General features: G+C 37.4%; 2 protein-coding genes and 1 non-coding gene across 3 annotated transcripts in view; 1 reads left to right on the forward strand and 2 right to left on the reverse strand.

Annotated features, from left to right (window-relative positions):
* LOC139718072 (uncharacterized) overlaps positions 1 to 976 on the forward strand; it is a 95,205-nt gene extending 94,229 nt beyond the window's left edge. The window contains exon 30 of the mRNA XM_071629566.1: positions 100 to 976. Coding sequence (XP_071485667.1) covers positions 100 to 248 — 149 coding nt within the window. The 3' untranslated portion in view covers positions 249 to 976. The remainder of the gene's footprint in view (positions 1 to 99) is intronic.
* Positions 977 to 8,976: 8,000 nt separating this feature from the next.
* LOC139718093 (ribonucleoside-diphosphate reductase subunit M2-like) lies at positions 8,977 to 17,463 on the reverse strand. The gene is made up of 9 exons (XM_071629584.1): positions 17,228 to 17,463; positions 16,501 to 16,557; positions 15,281 to 15,331; positions 14,802 to 14,849; positions 13,939 to 14,178; positions 12,911 to 13,044; positions 12,292 to 12,520; positions 11,521 to 11,739; positions 8,977 to 10,700 (listed from the first exon to the last, which is right to left on the reverse strand). Exons 1-9 carry the CDS (start codon positions 17,318 to 17,320, stop codon positions 10,533 to 10,535), a joined length of 1,239 nt encoding a protein of 412 aa, XP_071485685.1. The 5' UTR covers positions 17,321 to 17,463; the 3' UTR covers positions 8,977 to 10,532.
* A 5,439-nt stretch (positions 17,464 to 22,902) lies between these two features.
* Positions 22,903 to 23,021, reverse strand: LOC139718108 (U5 spliceosomal RNA). Its single transcript, XR_011710022.1, has one exon. It is a non-coding gene; the product is annotated as a U5 spliceosomal RNA (small nuclear RNA).
* Between the last annotated feature and the right edge of the window lie 3,920 nt (positions 23,022 to 26,941).

Genomic DNA, 26,941 nt, shown 5'->3' on the forward strand with positions numbered 1-26,941 from the left:
TCTTCCTTGTCTGAATACTAGTGTGAGAAGTTTTCACTACATTCTCCTCATTCTCATTGTATATCCCCCCTCCCTCTCCTCCTCTCTGCCGTTTTGAAGAAGAGCCGACTGGTTTGGTGCAGGATGCCACCCGGGGGCGAGGGGAAGATGGCGCGCCGGTCAAGAAGGAGGAAAGGGAGCTGGAGGGGATGGACCTGTCCTTCCAGGGGGAAAGTCGGGGGGATAGGATGACCTTCCTATACCAGTGAGGAGGCCTAGGGATGGGCGTGGCAGAGTACAAAGTGAGTGAGATTATCAGCATGATGGGCACCACTCCTTCTGTGACGCCACAGATAGTACTGCTTCCGGATGACAACTGTGAGTGGAAGAGTTCCACTCGCACGATGAATAAGATCCGACACAATTCATTCTCTGAAAAACGCTCGAGATCGAAGATGTTGGATGTTATGTATTGCAGGGATTTTGCGAAAAGAAAGTGACCTTTTTATACCACAGCATGACCACTTGTGTTGAACACGTCATGAAATGACTTTATGATGGTCTCAGAGTGATATATTTTGTGTCAGGAGTGTCAAAATTTGTCCATAGGTTATACTCTTCGGAAGTATATTAGAGAGTTCTGCGGCTCATATTTTACCTCATCTTGAGGCTAATGCCTTTTAAATATTTCTTCACACCAGTGGCTGGTGCAATTGTTCTATTTCTCTTTCTCTGTGTCTACCCAGGTTAATTTTATGTGTGTGTCTCTTTACAAGTAGGAAATTCAGCTATCAGACATATACAAGTGACCTGGTGCTTTCTAGTTTGTGTGTAAGTTGGGTTTATAAGCATAAAGAAAAACAATTACACCATCTATATGTTTCTTACTTTCTGTGAACTTTAATAAAGGGTAGAAGACAATTTAAAAAAACAACAACAACATAGGACAAGAACATTGTAGTTTGTTTTTAATGCTGGTGCAGGAATGGTTCTTATGTGATGTCATGTGATATGAATAAGAACTGGATTCCAGTATCATTGATAATGATATCTGTTTTTCAACTGCTGTGTAATGTGAGAAGTGGTTTTGCTGACTCATTCTTTTGTACAACTTTAAGCCAAATGATGGATATGTCTTTTCAACATACATTTAGAGCTGTGTTGGCACTCATTATCATTTTTTTCTTCTTTTTAGTAAATTTTAAGGGTGAACATTCAAATGTTAGTCTCTGTGTACAGCCTTGTGCATGAAGATAATACAAAGGAGTCTTAGAGTCGGCAGAGTTTGTCAGAATGTAAGAAATACATTTACTCAGGGATCTTGTAGTTACCCCATCTTCGTGGTTTAGAGGGTGCTTCGTGTGATGTTTTCGGAATTTGACCAGCTATTGTCGCGGACCTTTTAAGGACAAAACCTGCGATTTCTTGCACATTGGCAGCAGATACCCTTTGATTTTTGTTTGTTTGTTTGTTTGTTAGTTTTTCTGCATATGGTACAATGCACAATGCATGCAGCACTCAGACCAGTGATGTGGTACGTACTGTCAAGTTCTTGCGTAAACATGCCAGCAGATTTATTGTGTGTTTGGAAAAAGCGATTTTGATAATGCTGTTCCTTAGTTGCTATGAAGGGAACATAATGTGGAATACTTTGGGATATTTTTTTTTGTTTTGTTTCTTTGTTCTTTTGTCTCTTTTCTAATGGATTTGGATGTATTTCAAACACTACCTCTCTTTTCGTACTGTTTGTGACGCAGGAAAATTCATCCACAGACTTTCAGCTGGTGGAGAGGGAGATACTTGATGCAATGTGCGATACTTTGACAGTGCCTGTAAGAAGCTGTAATTGTTTTATGTGTGTGGTCTTTGACTACCTCTGTGTTATTCATTGGTACCTAATGTATGGAGGGGGAGGGGGTGGAAGGAGGTGGGGTGGGGGGGGGGGGGGGGGGGTGGGGGAAGAAAAGGGGGACCGATGCATTGCACTGCCCCCTGACTCAACCATGTACATGTTTGTGACAATTCACTAGCAACATTGGTAGAGTTCTCTGGTCGTAGACATTTCTTTGACAAGTATGGCCACTTTGAGTTGACTGAGGGATGGCCATTCAAATGGTCTAAATAACTGTCTAACTTTTGCACAAATATCTTTGATAATGAACTTCCCCTTTTGGGTATAAATATTTGTGTGGGTTTTTTTTTTTCCAGGAGAGAGAGAGTATGTGTGTGTTGGATTTGATTAAGATCTGTTACCCGTTTTGTTCATGTTTTAGCTTTCAAGTCAGTGATATAAGTACTAGCTCTTGCATATGACTGATTCATCTTACTCCTTTATGTGCTGAACAATCATATGTAAGACAGAAAAATACTTTTATGTACATGTCATTAATTTGACCATAATGAAAGCTTTTGTATACATATATGTCATGTTGACATCTATATAATATACAATGTACCTTTGTTGTTGTTTTTGTTGTTTTTTTGTAGCATGTGAATGGTGAATGATATATTGATTTGTATTCATGAATGTACAATGTGATTGTTTGCAGCACAACTTGTTAACCATTTTAGCCTGGAGCTGAAGCTAATCGAACTTTCATTGCTATACAATCATTCTAGGAGTGCAACCATGCATACTTTCTATCATTCAGTGTGTTTCTGTGTCTGAGTGAAAATCCAGTTCGGTGCTTTGCACAGAGTATGTGTCACATAATTTACATATATTAGTGTATATATGATTATATAATTATATGATGAAGGTGTCAACGGTTGTACACTTGTTTTATGACTGTCATATGATTAAATGCATACAGGAACTTTGTACTTGTAAATATCATGCAAATTGTTAGAAATTTCAACTACTCGCAAAGAATGTACTTGAAAGATAAAATATATTTTCATATTTGATGTTAAAGATCTTTTTTATATATATAAAATTGTTGTGCATCTTTAAATGATGGAGTGAAAAAAAAAAATTCTTAAAGGAGTTTTCATGCATGTAATTCTGATTGTTCTAATGGTATTTCATGCTAAGGAAGAGAAAGGAGAAGAAAAGGAAGGAAAATAAATTGTTGTATGGCTTGGATTACATTTATCATGATGAAGCGAAGAGGAAGAATACTGTAGAATCAGAAATTTTCATTTGCATGATTTTTTTTTGTTGCAAATTTTGCGATGAGTCCAGATTCGTGAAAGTTAATTGCACGAAGATTCCTTCTACACAATGCATGGCATTGAACGCCAATGGCAACTCCCAAAGGTTTCAAGCTGCGAAAAAAAAGGTGTCAACTCCAATTCACAAAAGCTTTATGCCACAAATGTTTGCGGGTTTTACCGTATATCAAAACTAGACAGTTGTCTCTTATTGAATTGAATTGAACATATTTTCAATTATTTAGCTTCTTTCTTCAAATATTTCGTTTATTTGCCACTGCAAGTTAATCACTTATATTCACCACACATGCCTACAATTGAATTTAATTCAGAGTTTAAAATATAGAATACATTTAGAATAGCAGTTTTCTGATTAAATATGCTTTGAGAGAGAAAAAAAGAAGAAGAAATGATCCATACTGAATTTTCTGGGCAAACTATTCTGCCAAAGAATGCAGCCAAGTGGTCAAGAAAAATGCTGCCTGTAAAGTATCCCACCATATAAAGCCGACATAATATGTCATGGGAGGGACTACATTGTAATGTTGCCGTTCTCAGCTTTACCTCCTTAATGGTGCCAGAAGCCATGTAGGCCCTAACATTGCCAATATTAATTTCTTCAGCTGCTTTGTTTCGTAGAAACCCATGCCACCAGATCCAGTCACCTGAACAAATTTCAAAAGAAAATTTTGAGATTGCAGTTGTACATGTTAAGTCCTTTGCTAGCAGTGCTACAAGTCCGGAAACGGGAAATATGAGCCGTGTCTGGTGACACGCACCACTCCCTTCTTCACCTTGACTCAGGAAAATGTATTTATTTCGTTTGTTGAATTGTACTAAAATTGAACCAATATTCACATGTCACCATAGTACTATCTCAAGCAGCTTTCGTATCTGTATTATATTAGTAGCCTTTATATTCCTTGAAAAAGTGTGTGTTCATGTCGTACTAAAATGAATATGTCTTGAATAGTACAGAATAACATGTACATTGTGCATCACCTTTCTTGATTATAGGGCATAAATGTATTAAAAGTATATCTTCAAAATAAATTGATTGCTTTTGAATTGCTTGAAAGGTTATCTGATGAATGCGCCAAGATATTAATAGTGAATTGCTTTTCATATAATGCTACAGTGTACATGTACATGTATGAGACCAATACTGTATACATGGTCCTAATTTTTGGCACCAAAATTGTACATTTCTGTTCATTTAATGAGATGAAAGTGTGATATCATCAGTTTTATGTATTATAAGGAGAATGATGTATACAGCTGGAAGTTTACACCAGAATCGTTTTAGTGCTGAACGAATGATTTTTACAGCAAGATATACCCATTGCTTTCAATCACAATCGTATATAGCATAAAGGGTAATGTGGTGCACAATACAAGTATTCATTGTTCATTATTGCGATGATTGTGAGAAATGATTTGATGAAACAGAAATGAGGACCATACTTTTGCAAATATTTGTCAAGTCAGACTTTTGAGAAATGTTTGAAGAAAAAAGAAAGAAAGAAAAAAAAAGACCCAAATCTGAAACCAGAGCATGAGCCATCATGACAGACAAACTAATGGTGAAGAGGATTATTTTCGCCTATTGCTGATCAGGTTCTGATGTGAGACATGATTACATATGCAAGCTGTTGTATAATTCAGGATCTGGTAGACAACTTGTTATAAATTGTTACAGTCCTTTTCTGTTTACATTCATGTGTAATGTAAGATTACAGCCCAATTACCGGTAGCTTTTCTATATAAAAGATTATGATATTGATCGAAATCACATGATTGGCTGAGAGCTATCATGTGACCAGTCTTTGGTTCTGCCTGAAGGCATGTATTGACTTTCCAATGGGTGTTTAGCTGGTTATTGCAGCTGCATTTCCTCCAAATGCATTACAATTGTTTGTGTCTAAAGTTTTGATAGCTTGGAGCAGGTGCTAGCGTGGGAATGTTTGCAGTGTGTTACCGGTTGTGTCTGGAAATTGTATTCATGACTGGCAATGGTAAAAGGGGAAAAAGTATCTGAACATAAACAAATGAAGAGTTTGTTCGCAAAAACCGATAAGTCCATTTTTGAAGATTTTTAAGTACGGTCTCTGTCATAAGAGTACAAAATAATATCTTTTAAATGATATATTGGTCACTACATATAAAGGCACATTTTTGCAGTTATGGTCAAAAGAAGCAAACATTTTCTTATTATTCTTTTTATTTTTCTTGACCTTTAATGGCAAATATCTCCATTTGGCAAATATGGACTTATCGGTTTTTGCGAACAAACTCTTCAAATAGAACCATTAAAACCCAGGATTCATAGGAGTTCTGCCTTTAATCCCACATTTACACATTTAACAAACACAAAAGGAAATTATTCTGTGGCCCTTACCATGAACCTGCTAGTACGATGTCTGCCTGCATGTTCACTAGAGTGATGTATAGTATGTGTGTCATCCAAATCCAGTACATGCTACTTATAAATTTGTTTTGCACCTGTCCATATTACTTTGTTAGGAAGATTTCGAGTGAAGTCTGTCTAATTTCTTTGTTAGCAAATTCCACTACTACGTGGACATGACGTCATCAAATTTGTGTAACACGGTAGTCTGGCTAGCGTATGTTACCATGATCAATAGCACTGTCTCATAAAGCAACCTGCACTTGCAATTCAATGCTGTCTATACCGTGAAGACCAGCATACGTGATAACATACACAGATCCATTCTGACCACCTATGCCCATCCTGCCCTAGTTTGGCAAGACAAAAGTTGCATTTTTGAAAAAAAACAACAACAAAACAACAACAACAACAACAAAATGCCAATGCAGCAGAAAATGCCCTTATAAGTAATATTTTTGAAAGAGGAATGCTATGCTATAGGGAATACAAAATTTACATGAATCATGTACATTATACTCGCCACATTGGGAGTGGATAATTTGGGGAACAGGACTATTAACGTATATTACGTGTACTCACTTGAATTTGTATTCACAGCAAAGATTTGGTATTGTAACATGTTATTTACACTCTTTCTGGAGTTTTTAGTCCTGTAGGGCCTACAGCAAACTTGAAAGGACCAGTGATTTTTTGTTTCCTTTGTTTTGCTAATGAATACCATGTGGATGAAATTTTTGTATATTATGGTTTGAAAGACAAGAACAACACAAAGAACTCTTTACCTTTGGGCAATTAAAGCAAAATCATTGTTGGTTATAACAAGTTTGTTGATCAGGATTCTTTATAATTACTAGTACCAGTAAAGTTCACTGTACATGCATTAGAAGGTGATTGATATTCACTTGATGTCCTTGTTTTGTCAAAATTAAATCCCATCCTTACATTGGTTGTTTCAGTTACAAGACAGAGGAGAGAGAGAGAGAGAGAAAAAAAAAAGTTTTAGACATTAACCCATTCCGTATGTGAACCTGGTGGTGTGTGTATTAAGTCTATGAGGATTTCAGAATTCAGTATGGAACAGGTTAACAAAGATTAAGAGTAACAGATGTCATAATTAATGTAAACAATGAATTTTTGTGTATATTCAAAACCAGAACACGTACCATCGCCAATTCTAGCTCACTGTACTGAAAGTTGCTGTACTGTATATTGTATGCAGAAATTGATTTTTTGTTGTTGTTGTTATTTGTTGTGTTGTTGCAGAAAATACTTCTACACATCCTTGTACATTGTACCGGGTTTTCAATCAGCAGTTTATGCTATCCAAGAATTTTAAAATGCTGTTAAAAGTGAGTTGTTCATGACAGTTAATGTCTTGGGGTTCCTCACTTCTCAACAATCTCACTTTCATGTATGAAATGAGCACTGTATGAGGCGCACTGCGTAATAAACCAAATTTTACAGAATAAAAGTCTCGCTGTTTCTTCATCGTGCTGAACTTTACTACTTTACTGGACCAGACAGTGACAGAAAACAAAGATGTTACTGTCTTATGGTGTTATGTGTGTTGAAAGTACTTGTATGACTACACATTTTTGCACATGTAAATGTAATTACAGCTGTATATGACCACATTAAGTCAATTTTTCCGGTCCATATTTCTCACAGAATATTTGGCTAAATATTAACGTTTTACATGTGTATATACCATGTTACAGGTAATTTAATTGGCTGTCAATCTGGTAGGTCAATAAAAATGGAATCTTCATGCATGAGTGAACACATTTGTTTTTGTTTTCTCAGCCAAGACACAAAAGTAAAAATTGCAAAAATTTACAAGTTGTCATTCATGCGTATGTGCCCTTCCATATGAATTTAACACCATACGAAACACAAATTAATGTGTTTGAGGATATAGAAACACAAGGGAATAAAATCTTTTTTTTTTCTTTTCGCTATTCATTCATGTCTCTCATTGCATTGTTTTAAAGTGGTCTTTTGTTATCATTGCTATCTAGCAAGGCAATTGCAAATGGATGAAAACTGATAATTTTTGCAATTTTTGCTTTTGTGCCTTGGAGGACAAAAACAAATGTTCACCCATTCAAACAAATTTTGCTTCCTATAAACCTACCAGGTTGATAACCAATTAAATAACCTCTAATTTAGTTTATGACAGGATTTTTTCAATATCTTCATTTGAATTAAGTACTTGAGAAAGTGTTGACTTTCTTTTGTTGACATTTGTAAATACAACTCTACAAACTTGAAAATGTGTTTTGCTTGGGGTTTTGCAAACTTGCCAGAGGCCTTAAAGGACAAGTCCACCTTCATAAACATAAGGATTGAGAGAATGTAGCAATATTAGTAGAACACATCAGTGAAAGTTTGAGGAAAATCGGACAATCCGTTCAAAAGTTATGAATTTTTGAAGTTTTTGTGCAGTAACCGCTGGATGAGAAGACTACGGCAGTGTATGAATAACTTAGATGTCACATGCGTACAACAATATAACGAAAATATAAAGAGATTTTCACAAAATTTCATCTTTTGAAAAAAGTACACATTCCCTTGACTCGTCACCGACATATGTTATGGGTAATATTATTCCCCCTGCCCTTAGAAAGAGGCAAGTCAAGTGCTCTTTTGTTATGCGAAAAAAGTGAAAATATGTTAAATTTTCTTTACATTTTCTTTATACTGTTGTACGCATATGACTCATAAGCTATAGTAGTCTCCTCATACAGCGGTTCCAACACAAAAATTTGAAAAATTCATAACTTTTGCATCGATTGTCCAATTTTCCTCAAACTTTCACAGATGTGTTCTACTAATATTGCTGCATTCTCTCAATCCTTATGTTTATGAAGGTGAACTTGTCCTTTAACTGATGGAGCACATATACATGAACTAAATGTATGTACAAGGATTGTTCATTGTACAGGTGTACAATATAACACTTGTACAATGTACCATGTACTGTACTTCTGAAATGCTCTTTTAAAAAGTATGAATGGTGTATTAAAAATGTGTTTGTGTGTTTATAGGAGGAAAAGACATTGACTTTCACACTGCATCCATACATGTAATGTTCATTAACAATGTGCCCCCCCCCCCCAATAAAGCGTTGAACCACACTTTGCAAATCACCACCCACTCGATCCAAACACACATTTCTTGTAATAGCCAGTAAGGTAAGCTTTCCTTTGCAAATTACCACTCACTCGACCGAATCACAAATCTGTTTCCCTGGTTAGGCAAAGTTCTTTGCAAATCACCACCACTCACTCAATCATAAATCCGTTTTCCTTGTTAGGCAAGCTTCCCTTTGCAAATAAGCATCACCACGTATTCACTCCAAACACACATACCTGTATTCCAAGTTTTCCAGACTTCCTACAAACATCAGACAATAAATCAAAATTTAACCTGTATAAAAGTGAACTTTAATATTTTTTGTTGAAATGCCAGGGGTATGTTATAGCATTGGCCCAAAGAATTTGCACCAATTATCATCAGGAAGGCAGTTACCATAATGGTGATGAGGCATTCTGTAATCAATTCTGTCAAATAAATAATACAGATGCAACACAATCGAGTAGCAGTGAAAAGGTGATCACAAAACTTGAGAGACAGGAATCATTCTATCTAGCACAGCAAAGGGGGCAAATTTCATTTTTATTAAAATGTTTCCAGAACACACACTCAAGAACCCCTGGCATTGGACCATTGAAGCAATCTACACAACAGCTATAAAGTGGGAGGAAATATGTTCGAGTGATGAACAACAGAGTCGGTGCACAGCAACATGCATTTGACTCTGCTAGCATTTCAGTAGGACCTTAAACAACACATCAAACCAACGTAGAAGGGCTTGGAATTATGCAAATCTAAGTGTAATGTATAAAAAATGACATCTATTATGTACAAACACAAACCGAATACAGCTACAATATAAGGATATACGCTTAGGTACAGTTTGTATTTACATGTGATGATCATGCATGTACAATGAAGAGATGTCATTGAAGATTGCATATATCTAGACTATTTCAAGTACAGGTATTTACAAATGTAGGAAAGTATCGTGATACTCGTGTTAAAAGTGCACTATTACATAGAAAAAAATAAAACACATGTAAAATCTTCTCAAAATGTAAAAAAGAAAAAAAATTGTCTGCTTAGAGACCACAATGGTACCAAACATGTAGATGTAAAAGTATGCAAACAAGCACATTCAAGAACAGACTAACTGGCTCATCTCTGTACATCAATGACATTCAAATAATGCTTCTTTACATTCTCTTTTGATGGAGGTATAAAAGTTCGGAAATTGCAACACACTTCTTGAAACAGTTATTTTAGTGCTCACAAAGTAAATACTTTAACAGCTGCAAAAGACATAATCAAAATCTCTTGTAAAGCAGTGTTACCAGTATTCTCTTTACTCATTTACATGTACATTTTTCTCTTTTTTTTTAAAGGCGTCCCTCTTTGTGCACAACATTGGTCAGATTACAGATATACTTTGGATTTACACATAAAAATGGCTGCAAGACAAAAAATGGTAAAAATCATGGACTTTTGGGAGGGTCGGTCAGTGTTAAAGTAGACAGACCAGGGAGAAGACGGGAGAAGGGAGGAGGGAGTTGCGGATCCCTCACAGAAAACCCCGTCCCTTCCCTCAATTCAAGCTCTGCTCCCCTGGTACCCGCCCAGGTTAAGATATGCCTGTACAAAGAGCCGTTCGAAATCCATTCATCCAAGGAAAGAGCCACTGGCTGTTACTGGCAATGCGCATTGTAGGTCAGCAATGCTTGGAGGAACAGTTTGACAGGAGTTCGGCCGCAAAGTCATTTCAAAAGTCATTTCATCCCCATGGATTGCGCCTGCACAAACCCAACATGGCCCGGATTACCTCTGCAGTTGCAGCGTGCCACAGAAGATACTGTTGGAAGAAGATCAGATGGTGACGAGGAAGCCCCCCTTTTTAGAAGTCCTCGTCCAAGCTGAACTTGTGCTGCTTCTTGGAGGCCGTTCCCGTGGAGCTCATGACGCCCATCTTCTGGTACTCGCCGACGCGCTTCTCAAAGAAGTTGGTCTTGCCCTCGAGCGAGATGTTCTCCATGAAGTCAAATGGGTTTTCCACCAGCCAGATCTGAAAGAATGAAAAGCAGAATATAGATTTTGAATCTTCATGCCTATTTGATAGGTGTGATTATGCAGGGCTGCCAACACTCACACATCAGTATCGGGGAGATTTCAAAGAGCAACCAGGTAGATAATTGTGTGTTTGCATACATCTCAACAGGCAAAGTATTTCCAAAATCAGGAAGATGCACATTTTTCTTCTTATGACATGACAAGGACATAAAAGATTTCAAAAAGCCTCCTGCAGTATCAGAGGACTTGGCGGCTCTGATACTGTCCTGATGTATACAGTGGACTTCCATTATAACGAAGTCCTCGGGACCGGCAGTTTTCTTTCGTTATATCGGAATTTTGTTATAACCGAACAAATAAACAATAGAAATACATAGAGTAGATGACATTGCAGCCCAATTTTGTACTTTGTTATAACCGGAATTTTGTTATAACCATGTTCGTCATAACGGGAGTGCACTGTACACTGATTGTATGCACTCTACACAGGCACAGACAAAGGTAATTGGCCAAAGAATGCCCAATTTTGATTGAAAATGTGCTACCTTTTGGCTTTCCTATTTTCATTATCAAAGATTCCACCAGTCAGAAGTACATCAAGGAGATACAGATAACTCCTGCTTTAAGTAAGTCCTCATGACTGGTACACCCTTAGTTTTCTTTTATCATAGTCAAAATTTTGTCACAGCCCTTTATAGGAATAGATAATTTTTCCACCCCTATTTTTACTTTGTTGAATCAACAATTTCATCTTGACTAGTTTGTTATGGCGATAGTGCATTGTTATTGGATCCAGGGATGAATGGCAAGCTCACCTTACTACAGCCAAGCTCCACTAGCAGTCTGTCGGCCACAAACTCGATGTACTGCTTCATCAGGTCGGCGTTCATGCCGATGAGGGAGCAGGGCAAGGCGTCGGTCAGGAACTCCTGCTCGATGGCGACAGCTTCCCGGATGATTCCCTGGACGTGCGCCTCCGACGGTTTGTTGACCAGGTGCTTGAACATCAGACAGGCGAAGTCGCAGTGGAGACCCTGGGGTGGAACAAGTTTGAGAGAGAGAAAAATTAAACCCAAACATGTCAATAGTCAGCATCAGTACTGACAAAAGCAAGCAGCTATGGTTTCGAGAAGTTGTGCTTTCAGCACAAACCTGACACTCACAATAAATCTCTGCAATTAAAGATTTCTTGATTTCTTTGAACTTAAAATATGTGAGACATGATCAGACAGACTATAAAGTAGAAAAAATAGCAAAGTTTTAGTTGGTCCAACATAAACACAAAAAGGAGATTAATTCATCGGGACTGGAGAAATGAGTTTGTCATACAGATACAGTGCACTCCTGTTAAAATTTCCAGTCACAATGAGTAAAAATTCAAGCCACAACAGTATCTGACTTTGTCTTTTAATTGTTTATTTGTTCGGGTCTAATGAAATTTCGATATTTAATGAAAGAAAACTGCCCGTCCTGATGACCTTGTTATTACAGGAGTCCATTGTAACTTGTTATATCAGATCTCCTTATATTGAGTTTCCACTGTAGTGTACTCCAACAAGTTGATGAACACCAGAATTGCCCCTTACCTCGTCTCTGCTGATGAGTTCGTTGGAGAAGGTCAGACCGGGCATCAGTCCCCTCTTCTTGAGCCAGAAAATTGCCGCAAAAGAGCCAGAAAAGAAGATGCCCTCCACAGCGGCAAATGCTACTATCCTCGTCCCGAAGTCGGCCTTTTCGTGGCTGATCCAGTCCAGGGCCCACTGGGCCTTCTTCGTGACGCAAGGTAGGGTCTCGATGGCATTGAAGAGGAATTCCCTACAAAATTGACAAGAAAAAATAAAAACAGAACGGTCATCAACACACTGAATGAAATTTGGGAGGTTGCATTTATAGCAGAGATGCCAACCTTGCAGTGTATGCGTGTTTTCAATAATACTGTAGTCAAGGTAATGACAGAACAGTTCATGAGCTAATTAGGAACTGGCTTAGTGATAACATGAAATTGAATCAAATCAAGGCAACAGCTATTTAAAATTAAACTTTGGGAATTAAATGGCATGCTGTCAGTTTTGATTAGTTGGTGTGCTACACTTTTGCAAATAAAAAAAAAAGCAAGACTGCCTTCGCTATGAGTGAAGAGGGTTTGAGGAAGAGGTTGTTTAGATGGTTTTCAAGAACAAGTCATTTTTGTTACTGCTGCTATACCTCTGCGCTGCATCCTTGATGTAAGTGTCGATGAGGAGGGAGTACATTTCAGAGTGGATGTTTTCGATGGCGATCTGGAAACCGTAGAAGCATCGCGCCTCGGCAACCTGCACCTCTTGGCTGAATCTTTCCACCTGAGAAAACATTTAAAATTAAATCAGTGAACATCATCAATTATGAAAAAAAAATAATTTTCCATGTAAGCAGTGAAACAACAGCATTAGATGCATCTTGTACAATGTGTATCTTAACAAAAGGAAAACAAAAACAAAAACACAGTGCAAACTAACGCCTACAAGTTACGAACATCATCTGAATAACAATAAATTAAGATATTGTTACAACCTTTTGATGATAGCACTGGTAAATTTCTTGATATCGCTTATGATATGTATCCTGGCTAGTTTTGCCATTTTTTTCCCCTTTTCTTTTGTGAGAGTATTTTCACATGAAATATACAGTCTACAAACATTTCCACATCCAATCTAGAAAAATTACTAGAGTGCAATCAGGAAGACTTGTGTATTTTCTTATCAAGATATGAAAAGGCATAGAACCTCCCCATGGATTAGCGAGACACATCAGTTCTGGAATTAATTTTTTTCTCGTATTCTGAACACGACGATGTTACTCAAAAAAATAACCCAATTTGCGCACAATATGAATGAAATCTCAGGACTGCCACCCTACAATGTGTCTAGCAGGGGTGTAAGAGTAGAGAACCTACTTGCAAATAAACAAATAAATAAATAAATAAATAAATAAATGAATAAATAAAAATAAATACGTAAACACATAAATACATAAATGAATAATAATACATACATAAATTATTAAGTAAATAATTAGGTGAAACTGGTAAAACCTACAGATTTGTGAAAAAAGTTTGCAGTACAGTAATGCAGATACACCTCAATGCATTTGAACTGCAAAAATGTACTGCACAGTCAAGTTTTGTCATTTTTCATATGAGGTCACAATTGTTAGGGAAGTAAAGATGTTGGACATAGCAAAGCTCAAATGCTCACCAGATTTTCGTTGACGATGCCATCGCTGGCAGCGAAGAAGGCAAGAACGTGCGAGATGAAATGCCTCTCCTCATCCTTGAGGCCAGCCCAGTGTTCAAGGTCCTTGGACAGGTCCACCTCCTCCGCCGTCCAGAAGGAGGCCTCGGCCTTCTTGTAGAAGTGCCAGATGTCGTGATACTGGATGGGGAAGATGACGAAGCGGCGGGGGTTGTCTCGGAGAAGCGGCTCCTCTTTACGGTTCTGCAAGTTAACAAGAAAAAAATAATCACACAAATTGACAAAACGAACAGCACAGACTGATGACAAAAGACATGACTGAAAATTATTCACTATAATACAACAGTTTTTATAAGTTGGGAGCTAGGATCAAATCTGCAAGGGTGGGGGGTCACTGGTTTGATGTTAAATTAAGAGTCACAACAAACTGGACTTGGTCAACTCTAATGCTATAAGGCAAATGCATTGGCACTTGAGAAAAGGACTACTGCAACATTTTATACATGCCTATAAACACTCCATCAAAATCTGGGAGATTACAGAAGGGCCATCGGGGAGATACCCATACTTAGTTACCCCCAATTAGTGCATTTGATTGGTAAACAAATGATTTTAAAAGTCCAATAGAGTTATCACCTCTTTGAGGTATGGACACAAAGGAAAATATTCAAGTTTCAGAAAGCCTTCCACAAAGTCAAAAGGGACATGGCAGCATTTTGCCTTGAAAAGATTTTACCATCCTTTTTATCTAAGAATTTGATAAACATTCAGCTGCAGGAATGAATAAGGCAATGGATATGTCCATGTATCAAACATCGATTTCCTATTGTGAACTCAGTACATCACTACATGATTGTCATACTCACCACAGACACAACTTTCTTGCCATTATTTTCATGCTTGATCAGCTTTGTCTGGAAAAAAAAATGGCAATAAACACACCTGGTAAAATTACATGCAAAAAAAAAAAAACAAAAACAAAAACTAAGACTTTGCATTGCCATTGATGTAAGTTCAAAATGTACAATGAGAAACAGTCGAGAGAGAAAAAAACATAGTCTGGACTCTGGTGATTTTATTTCAAATATAGACCAATAGCTCAGTGAAATGAAAGTGCACCTTCAAAACTGATGTAAACAGAGTGGCTACATCACAAATTATGTACCGTATATACTATGGTCTATACTACTGAGGTCAGACTGGCTAACAAGTCTCTCCACCCGTCCAGTGCACCATCATTGATGCAGTCGTTCAGTGGTGGATATAGTTGAAAAAGTTACATAATTGTGTTTCCTGTTTTGAGAAAAGATTCAACCTGCTTATTCTTCTCAAATAGACAACTTACTTTTGCGTGTTCCTTAAGTTGGTGTGAGAATGGTACTTCTTGAGGGAGGTTCTGTATATAAAAAACAGTGAAAAGAAACAAAATATACGATGTAGTTCATTGTAGATCATTTCTGCATAATGATACCAGATCCTTTGTCCCTCAGACACAGAGACCAGTCTTATTCACAAAAATCTTAACAATTAAACTTTTAGTTTTAAGAGATTTCTAACCACTAACTGTAACGTTAGATCTACACCAGCTATTACATATTCTGAAGCCTGGCTAAGTGTTCATAACTCAGTTGGAAATTTGGGCAAAATTATTCTTCAAAAAGATCTAGATAAGGCCCACAGGAATTTAAAAAGAACATTGAACAAAAAAAAAAAGAAGAAGATGGGGAGTGTACAACTTGACTCACAATGTTATTCAAAGTGAAGAAATGCCTTTAATTGTTATAGGGTCTGGATCTGTTTAAAAAAAAAAAATTAGAGACCTCTATCTTATTAAATTTCCATTGGAAAATTAGACAAGCTAACTATTGATGCACAAAACAACTTGCAAGTCATAATGTCTAAAAAGTTAAAACATCGTTGACGGTTTAGAAGTTCTTAAAAGTTGTTTAAAACTTGACTCCATCTTCTCTAACGTGAATGAAATCATTAAATCCAGACAGTCATCTCTATTATTTCTAATAGACCTACGTAGAAAATATAAGTAACATCGCGTAAGTTATAGAAACAATAACTCAACTGCGAGGATTTGGTAGTGGACGAAGTTTAATTAAACGGTTAAACTTAAAAATCATACTCATACTAAAGCATAGCTTTGCTTTGTGCCTTGTTGACCTTTCTCTTTCTTGATTCAGCATGATAAAGAAACCAAGCAAGTTTGCCCTCATTAGATAATGTAGTCTCGTGTATTTGCCAATCAATAAATGGGCAAAATAAACGTTGCTTCTTCTAAACAAGGAGTAAGTTAAAAAGACAAAGAGTTGAATAATGTCGTAAGAGCGCGGAAAGCCGTTGGGGCAGTTAGGTTGTGCAACGCCAACCCGTCAGGAAGTGCTTGTGTAAGCTTGGGGTTCAGCGTTGTGTAAGCAGCGACCAACGCCCGTTGACTCCGAGAGCGCCACTCGACATAGACGAGAACAAAAGGAACCGCTGCTGCTGTGGCGGACAGCTGACCACCGAATTTTAACTCTATTGTTCTGATGTCGCGCGATCTGTTGTGTTACTTACCGGGATTTGACTATCGCCAAGAATGGTCCTGGGCTTCAGGTGCCTTTTTGTTGAACCCTGGAAGACAAAGAAAGAGATGATGGATAGCGTAAATTGCGTTCAAGTTTAGGACCAAGACTCAAAGACGAGTAATGCGACACTTCGTGAGGCAAAACGCGGGAAAAAAGAACGAACTCACCGCACTCGCACAAACACACAAATAGACCGAAGCTAGTTCGTGAACCGTTCAGCGCACCAAAACGAAACTGTTTTAGATGGCGGGTTATGTGTAGCTCTAGTCTTGTTAGATAGAATATCTACTGACCAGCACATTTGAGCAGTAGGGCCTAACACCGTTACTGATGATATGGATGTAACTGTGTTAGGGTTTAATTCTCTCAGTTAGGTCTAACCTTTAGAATCTACATGAAGTGTCAGTGATGTGATAAAGGCCTAAACCAAACAATTAACGTTTACCAATGTACGAGGTTGAGGAAAAAACGAGTAGATTTACGTTGTTAATCTAAATTCTAACGTTACTCGTAATCGTATGGCCTTTTTGTATGGGAAAATAACACGGTGATGGTCGATGGTAGCATTCATTTATATTCTAATATTTAGATTGAAGTTGTTAAAATGCTGAAACGCTAATAAAAGAGAAGGTGTGAAAGGTTTACGCATCACTCAAGGAAGAATAACGTGGGCATTCTAACAACTCTCAAGGCAATTTTCGACAGAGACAACTCACCTCGTTTTCTTTGTCATCAAGCGAAGAGTTCTGCAGTTTAGTCGTCAGATTCTTCATGTTGTTGGTGGTGTTTGGCGAATGTACGGAAAGCATCGTGATTAATATTATGGGACGGACAAACTATTGAAGTCAACAAAAATGAGTATTCAACTTCAAAACTTTTGTCTTTTGAATTAGCTTGAAAGTTTAAGAGGACAAAACTGACCAGGACGCGGGGAAGGGACGTCTTGCAGCCGTGAGTGGTTTGCGAGGGAATGCAAGGAAGAGCGCGAGCGCGAGATTTCGGCGATCAAATTTTAGCGCCCTACCAGAAAAATGAATATGTATAAGGACACTTCCCTCTGATTGGTCAACCTTCCAGAGTTTCCTGGGGCGGAGCTGTGCCGTGCGGTATCTTCTCTGTGATTGGGTGACTACAAAGCGTCCTTGCTGCTAGCTAGTCTGCTGTCCAAGTAAGATTTCAGCATGCGTTTTGGGATTTGTGTGTTTATTCTTATCATTATGATTAATCTTTAATAAATTCTTTTGATAAAAATAATATTAAAAGAGAGAAGCTTTAATTGTTATATTTAAAACAACTTATTAGTTTTCTTTTTAAATCCGCATTAAATTGGCAAACCTAGTAAGAATTGCGGGTAAATTGAATTGAGTTTACTGCATGCATACAGGTGCATTGTGCTATACAAATTTAGATTACGTGCAGGGTGTAGCGTTGGGAGTGAGACTCACCGCCCGCCCTGTACGCTACAAGCAACACCTGCCATAGGTAACATACTGCTAGTGTACGCCCAGGCAGGAGGTGGCGATTCCTAATGTCCTTATTGCCAGTTGTCATGGTGCGGTGTCACGTACACGATAAAGTACGGTATGCCATTGAACTTCTAACATTGAATGTGTGTACACGTGTACTTTACATGAAGCACCTGCACGTGCACTCACACGGGCAGCAGTCTCAGGCAATTCCAGTAAAGCAATAATACGAGTTCCCACTGAATCTAGTACTTCGTATGTGCTGAAGTATATAATGCTTCTTCTTTTCCTTTTTTTTTTTTTTTTTAGATTCACAGCAATATTGTTAGTTTGGGCTTTTAAAGACGTAATTAACCATTTGCAGATGAAACAAAATCCAGCATTAGTGCTTTAAGAAAGTTCTAAAATGTGAGTTAGGGGTAGAAACAAGCACTGTAAAAATATGAATCCGTATAGAACTAATCGATGTTAAGTACATGTATTGTTAAATACACAAAATGTGAAAAAAGTTATGATAAAAATGTTTCCAGACTAAACCGTCTACAGTTATGGTTTGAGAAGAATATTGATATCTTCTTATATTTTAGTTTTGTTTTTTGGGGTTTTTTTTCCAAAAATGTTACATGGTAGGATGTTTTGTGATATACAACAGACCTACACATAGGATCTACATATGCATCAAAATAATGTGATATCTTGAACATTTTTTAAACCACTGCTCCCAAAGTTAAACAAGACCTTTAAGATAGACCTATCCTATACCATAATTATTTCTGAGGAAAGTGTCTTTCCCCGTCACATTTGCCACGCAGTGTGAAAGCGAGGCTTCGTAAGCAATTGATAAGCGACGAATTCATCATTTGTATCTCTTCAATCCCCCCCCCCCCCGACCCTTCACGGTTTTTTGTTTGGTTTTGGTTTCATCAGCGTTTACTTTACTTTGAAAGAATATGTGCGACAACATGATAAAAAAAATAATAATTCCATATTGATAAAGGATGCACGTTATTCATAAAATCTATGTGATAATAAGCTGCAGATTCTGAAAAATGCGAGGTAGGATAGCCTTTTTGACAAGGTATTTAATTGTGGTATGAAGGATGAGACTAATAACTGTATCCGCCAAATATTTCGCGAGGGTTATTTTTTTTTTATTTTGACAGTGGGTGCTATTCGAAAACTGACAACACGTGAACGTGCTTTTTGTTTTCATCAATGTACATCCCGCTCCCAAATTGCCGGGAAGTCCCAATTCGCGAAGATATGGGCTCGCTAAATAATATGACAATACTTTATGATGAATTATGACGTACATATACCGAGCACAGCAAAAACAAGTGAACGCGAGACCGATCGAGCGCTTGATGCAATTTTATTTCACGGACTCTTATCTTGAGGAACAATGCAAAGATTATTGTATTCAAATTCATGAAATTCTTCCGTCGAGGTGTTTTTATTACAACTGTTTGACAAATTTCCTTATATACATCGACATAAATAGGCACTGAATTGATTGGTGTTTTGATAGTAGCCACGACAAAATTCATGGGCGTATACGTACTCGAGCAAAATTCGAACCTACGACCTCCTGATCTCCCCGGACAGGCGTCATCGACCTTCCGCCCGAACCTATAATCGACGTAAATAAGCACTGAATTGATGAGTGTTTTAGAAGTAGTTGCAATAAAAAACACATCGACGGAAGAATTTCGTGAATTTGAAGAGCTAGATAAATAATTGAATAAATTTGAATTCTGTACATGGGAAATTCCATGAAGTTGGGGCAGTGTCCATGTAGCATTGTGATATTTGAAAAATACATTTCAGCATAACTCAATATTAATGATGCTATACATTTATTGTTTGTAGGCTTTACATTTGCATTGAGGCCACACATTTTCCTGGAAATTTTGTGCCATTCAGACTCAATTTTGGTGAAGTTATTAAACAATATGTAACGGTGTCCTGTAGCATCGGGACGTGTCCATATAGCATCGTGATATCTTAAAATTTGGTCCTAAGAGACAAATTATGGCAATTAGCTTGACCAAAATTTGATGCAATATGCATATACTAGATTAGTCAGATAGCCAAATATCTCAAATTTCCTGTACACAATTTTAATTTTAAAAGAAAATTACAAAATGTATCACGATGCTATATACGCGGTGTCCTTTTTGTTACATTTGGTGGACACCGCGTAGCATAGGGACACAATGTGTAATTTTCTTGTAAAAGTAAAACTGTGGAAAGGAGAGTTAAGATATTTAGCTATCTGACTAATCTAGTAATTATGCATATTATATCAAATTTTGGTCAAGCTAATTGCATTAATTTGTCTTTTAGGACCAGATTTTAACTATCACGATGCTATACATGGACACGTCACGATGCTACAGGACACTGTTACATTTGGTTTTAAGATAACTTCATCAAAATTGAGTCTGAATGGCACAAAATTTCCAGGAAAATGTATGGTCTCAATACAAATGTAAAGCCTATAAACAATATATGTATATAGCATAATAAGTATTGAGTTATGCTAAAAAATGTAACACTTTGTGCCCCAACTTCACGGAATTACCCAAATACATGATTGACTCCATAAAGTATCTCCTTTAGGAACCTATAATTTATAGTAACATATTCTAATCTATGACGTGAATCATTATTCCTTTTACATGCAAGACTGTTAGCGTCAGTTCATCTGTACTCAAGGTAATTTTAATGTTTATTCATATTAAAGTGAGAATGCTTTGCAATTTTTGCTATGTCAGGGGATCCACCAACAATTGAGCTTTCTTGCTTGTTTGTAAGATTTTTTTTCGTACAATGGTATAAGTTTACATCAAGACTAAATTGAAATATTATGACCTTTAACCTGGTTAAAATTTTATTTACTGCAATGAGTATTAATGAGTGCTGTGTCGTTGGTTGAGCCGTGTATAGGTTGAGCAATAGCTATCATAGCTATTGAGGTGACATGGTCACGAGCAAAATGTAAACTGTTTACGATCTCTTTTCTATCAGCCATTTATTCCCATTTAAGGACACTACTAAAACAGTCATTAAAATGTTTGGAATGCTATTGCTGAAATGATTTTGATTGATACGATGGATAGATTTGAAGTGACGAAATAAAGAGAACGATTACGTTGTATACCGATGGAAGTATGCATAGGCTCTTGTATATAGCGTGTGAAGTCTGAGCAACTGCATGACAGGCTGACCCAGGAGATATAATAAGAGCATTGCCACTATCAGCATCCGGGGATTATGATGTAGCTTTTTAAAATGGCGTTGAGATATGCAGATGACCTATTGTCGTGGATCTGTTTTGGTTCATACAAAGAAGCTTGTCCTACAGTGGCGGTAAGATCCGTTTAAAAACAATCTTGCAAATGTTTATATTATCCCGCTCGTTAATCTCCTTCCCTTTTCCTTCTTTTGTTTGCTTGTTTTTCGGTGTTTGGCTCGATTGGATCGTAAAACACAATTTAAGGACATTATTACTCTCCACAGACGCCAGACACAAACCATTTGGCAATGATTTTGAACGTGACAACGCTCTCCACTGCATACAATGTTGTTATTCACTTTATTGCAGACCGTCGACCCCTTTATGTGCTTGCCCCAATCTGTGCCATCTAAAAAAAAAACGCACCCCGGAAAACCTCTAGCGATGCACTGAATTCTCGATCTACCACAGCTATATCTACAGTGGTTTTCGTTTGATGCTATAGAATCTGCACGACTTGGTCAGATAATAATGGGTTATCGATTATAAAAGTTACGTCACGCCCATAGCCTGAACAAGGGATCAATGAAAGTGTTAATGGAGCCTTCCGCATGTGTGTGTGTGTGTGTGTGTGTGTGTGTGTGTGTGTGAGTGTGCCAGTGTGTGTGTGAGTGTGCCAGTGTGTGTGTGTGTGTGTGTGTGTGTGTGCATGTGTGTGTGTGTGTGTGTGTGCGCGCGCGCGCGCGCGTGCGTATGTATAAATTGGTTACAATAGTTTATAATGGGCTATTCCAGCTATTTATAGAGGAGAATAAGCCACATTTCAATCACCTGCCAATGCTGGAAATGTATACCTCAGAAAACTGAACATTCTGTGTCCATGAATTTGCATGGAGCTACCATTCATACAACATTAATTGCTCGTTTCGGTCTGTTTCGGTCAAAAGTGTCACAAAACATTTTATAAATGCTTTCTCGCTTTGCCCTCAATTATCGAAAAAAAAGTCAGCCTGTATGAAAACAACACTTCGCTTTAAAAAAGAAGAAGAAAAAAACCTACACGCGCAAGATTATTATTAAAAGTCTCTCTTAAATCAGGAAAATGCATTTATTTTATAGTTGAGGGGGCAATGATTTATTTGAAAATCATCGCTCAAACAATTTCATTTACGAAATACATGCAAGTGTACTCCAAAAGAAAAAGCAAAGATTTTGACAGGTTGATTGCGATTTGTAATATAATTTTTCCCATTTTCGCAAGTTGTCTCAAAATAAACATGGACAATAACCGTATAGACAACATGTATAATTTTAACCATTAAACAATGTTACATGCATACACAAGCAGTGTCCACTTATATTTACCAAGTTTGAGGCAGAAAATTTGTCAAATCTTCATGTTTGTTGCTACCCATCCTTGGTGCTTTTTCAAAGGTAGTTAATATTTGATTGAGTCTAAAAAGGCACCTCAGACAAATAAGGCAGAAATTAGGGAAACGGTTCTTTTGTCAGTGACAATGCACAATTACGCGGTCGTTTTCTCAGGATTATCCTACTCACAATCAGATGGCGACGGTGATGATGAGACACGCTCGAGTCGAAGATTCAGTATCAGAGCGCAACCAAAACGTCTGCGAATGGTATAATTTTGTGTTCAAAAGTCTGTCTTTACATGAGGGTACGGCAAGGTCTGCCTTATCGGCAAACCGGAGAAAAATCGTTATAGACTCATCAATGTGTTCCTCTGCACGGAAATCTTTAGTAAAAGGCGAAAGATTTATGCGTATTGCAGAAAAACCAGAGTGACTATTGTTCACATAATATATATATATATATAAACAGCAAAAAATATGAGGATGGTTATCAGTTATATACATTTGTGACACGTACGTCCATTTAAATTCTAAATTTTACAAGAAAAAAGATTTCGCATGGTTTACAAGGATATCATTATTATTATTTTTTCAAATAATTTGCTTTTACAAAGCCTCTTTATGATGTACGAAGGGTATAATTACACTGAATGGGAATGGTAACCACTTAGAGTTATTAGATTTTTATAATCGATCATGATTTCTTGCACACTGTACAGAGCGCCTAGGAACTGTCTAATTAACAATGGACAAAATAACTATCGATTGTATTCTGTCAGATACAGAATAAAGTGAAAACACATTCATAGGGACTAACTGCAAATATTATCAATCTATCAATCTACCCATATCAATTAGTTATGAGTTCCCGACGTTTTCCAAACAGATTTCAGTATTTTTTTTTTAAGATAAAAGAGAGCATATTGATCGATTCAATGTTCCAAAAATAGCGCCCTCTACGAATACCGTGTGTGACACAAGTGTAGGGCTCACACGGATAAATAATTCCCCATACAGAGACGTGTGTTAACATTCAAATTTCAAAAAATTCTGTAAAATAGCTGGGAGAAATGAGGTGTTTCAGCTTCACTAACCTTGATAAATGAGATATACCCTTTCATCCATCAAATTTTCAGGGTGGGTTCTTGTGCTCAAATTCTGTCCAAGGGTCCGCAAAGCCAGACTACGAGTTCTTGTCACTCAAAAAATCACCTATTTTCCGTACACGTACCCAATGAAATATAGTCCCCTCAAATTCCATCAGAAAAGCTGTCATCTTCCAACCAAAATGCAGTTTGCATAGAGGAATTCATACTCAATATCTACAGCAGCTATTCAGTTTTTTGCCAAACTGCATCAATAATTTTTAATCATTTTTTTTCTTCATTTATTTTGGTATCTTTGGTATGAATTTGTGAAGGGGTCTGGGACGCGCGTCTGGGACAGGCCATTTTATTTACAGGTGTGAGCCCTGTATAATATCCTTCCTAATCACTGATGCGAATGACATGCTTTTTGTATGCACCAAGACACCATGTACGAACTGGAAGGTTTTTACATGACCGTTCAACCCGACCTATATATATCCAACGAGACTTTTATTGCTTCCTCTTTGAAAATCATGTTTTGGAAAAAAAAATAATTGTGACTTTTCTGGGGCATGTCATGAAGACAGGCTGCAAAATCAATGCGCCTTCATTCTCTCTGCGCGGTGTGTGTCGTGTTTTTCTCCCTCGATCTCTCTCTCTCTCTCTCTCTCTCTCTCTTTCTTTCTCTCTGCCTTTATCTTTATAGATGGATAGATAGTTCAGACAGAGAGCTATACAGACCAGGACACAGAGTCAAATTCGCTGATCAGCAAAAAAAAAAAAATATAATAATAAATGAATAAATAAAGTGGAACCTAAACAGGATACAGACAGTCATGTAGTGCTTTGAACCTTGTTAACAGATATTCATAGTTAGAATCCGATCGTCTCTTGAAGGATAATACTGGTACAAAATATCCGTCATGTATTATTTTCAGCATTGATTATCTTATCATTTTTCCTATAGGTTTGTCATAAAAAAGAATTATTCTTCACGAATGAGTTGCAAGGCCTCTACACTTTCAGTAACGTTGTGGTTTGGAAGGATAGAATAAAAAAACCCACAAAACTCATGAATAATGTCTTTAAAAAAAATAAACATTATAATAAACTTTAAAGTGTTAAACGATATTGTCTTCTGTTGTTGGAGAACAAGTGTCAAAACCATGTCAGGAATGTTTGTATCACGTATCGGTCATAGTGTGTTGTTCCGATATGTACATAGTGTGCTTTCATCAAAATAATGACCGTTCAAAGGGTCGATGAGCGTTTCGGCTTGAACTTCGCCGCGTTAGCTATATACTGGTACTCAGTATTCTTCCAGTGGGGTTAAGGCCTATGCTACACCATTGTAACTAACAGACTTTATATCAAACTGAGCAAAATGTATTGGCAAGTAAGAGAAGAGTCAGCCGCACAGGCATGAAAAATACACACACACACACACACACACGCACACACACACACACACACACACACACATATCACACACACACACACACACATACACACACACACACACACACATACATACACACACACGAAAAAAATTTTAAAAATGGAATAGAAGATTTATTATTCCTTTGAGTGCATCGTTACACGCAAAGCGGAGCGCCATTATTCTCCTCTCACGCGAAACTTATCTTTTAGTCCATGGGCCAGGCCAGATATTGGTACCATCTGAGGTGGCAAAACCTTTTTGGTGTCATTTTGTTTGTCGGGCATAGATATGCTTATCAAGCTATGATAGCATTTCCAGTAGCTTAGTCATAGTAAATGAATTTTTAACCAATTTGGTCTCGTTGTTATATCTCTATACTTCTGAATCGAAACTAACCGCTATACAAAGAAGAGCACTGTCTTCTGTATGTTCCATAGAGCTGTAAAATGCAGCTCTATGGTATGTTCACAGGTGTTCTATTGTAAACGCGGTGCGCTTAGTCTTTATTCAAGGCCGCGAAGGGAATATCCAAAGGTTATGATGTCCACAGCGCTTAGTCTTTATTCTAGACGGCGAAGGGAATATCCAAAGCGTATGATACAGTGTATATCCTTTTATCTAAAAACAACAACAACAACAAAAGCAATTCCTCGTGAATTTTACCGTGTCTTTCAATTATTTATCATTTTCCCGCGAAAACGCTACGGTGGAAACGCTGATACCACGCCAATGTCGCTTTATTTCCCTCCAACAATATAAGATAATGCAAAAACAATGTACCGATACACTACGATACATTATAATGAATGATATTGTAAATGAACAGAGTGATTTTTGTTTAAAACTGATATATTTGTTGATAGGGTAGTATAAAACAGTATAGATAATCCCTTTTATGAGGAACTTTAGATATGATAACGGTACATTGGTCTAGATAAAGACTAAGCGCACCGCGTGACAGCTGTGGACATCACAACCCTTTGGATATTCCCTTCGCTGCCTTGAATAAAGACCAAGCGCACCGCGTTTACAACAGAACACCTGTGGACATACAGAAGGCAGTGCTCTTCTTTGTATAGCGGTTTAGTTTCGATTCAGAAGTATAGGGATATAAAAACGAGACCAAATTGGTTAAAAATTCATTTATTATGACTAAGCTACTCATTTGGAAATGCTATCATAGCTTGATAAGCATATCTATGCCCGACAAACAAACTGACACCAAAAAGGTTGTGCCACCTCAGATGGTACCAACAACCCATTTTTCGGCTCTTGGCCCATGGACTATTTACCCAGAACTTTGATCGAGCGCGGCTTCCGGTGTGACCGGACGTTTTCTGTTATCTTAATCATTATATTGTACTACTTGTAATGTCTTGTTCGCACAATTTTTTTTTGTTAGGACAACATTTTGTGTTTGTACACTCGTGTCTGCTTACTTTTTATGACATTGCATTAATTTGCACATTGCATTAATTTGCATCACGATAGCTGATTGGAGGGCTTACCTATTACACGCTATAGTGATAGCTGATTGGATATAGGCCCTACATTACACGCTAGCTAATGGGATGTACCAACACGTAAGCCGATTGGCGAACATTGATTTTGCTGACCTATGATATTCAGTGACGTAGACTGAAACGAGGGTAGTGCGTGCAAGAGTTCTACTTTCATAAACGACTACAAGCTTCCTCGACCGTTGTTCAAAGCGATTCCAGCTAACGAAGAAGGGTCGATTCGTTCTCAGAGGGTAAGTATAGCTTTTTGCTTACAACATCTCTTAAAAGACACAAGAATCTTGTTTGTCAAGTCTATAGTACA

The sequence above is a fragment of the Diadema antillarum genome, unplaced genomic scaffold, assembly GCF_040938485.1.
Source record: "Diadema antillarum isolate AM-2024a unplaced genomic scaffold, OU_Dant_1.0 scf00000088, whole genome shotgun sequence".
In the NCBI taxonomy this organism is placed as follows: domain Eukaryota; kingdom Metazoa; phylum Echinodermata; class Echinoidea; order Diadematoida; family Diadematidae; genus Diadema; species Diadema antillarum.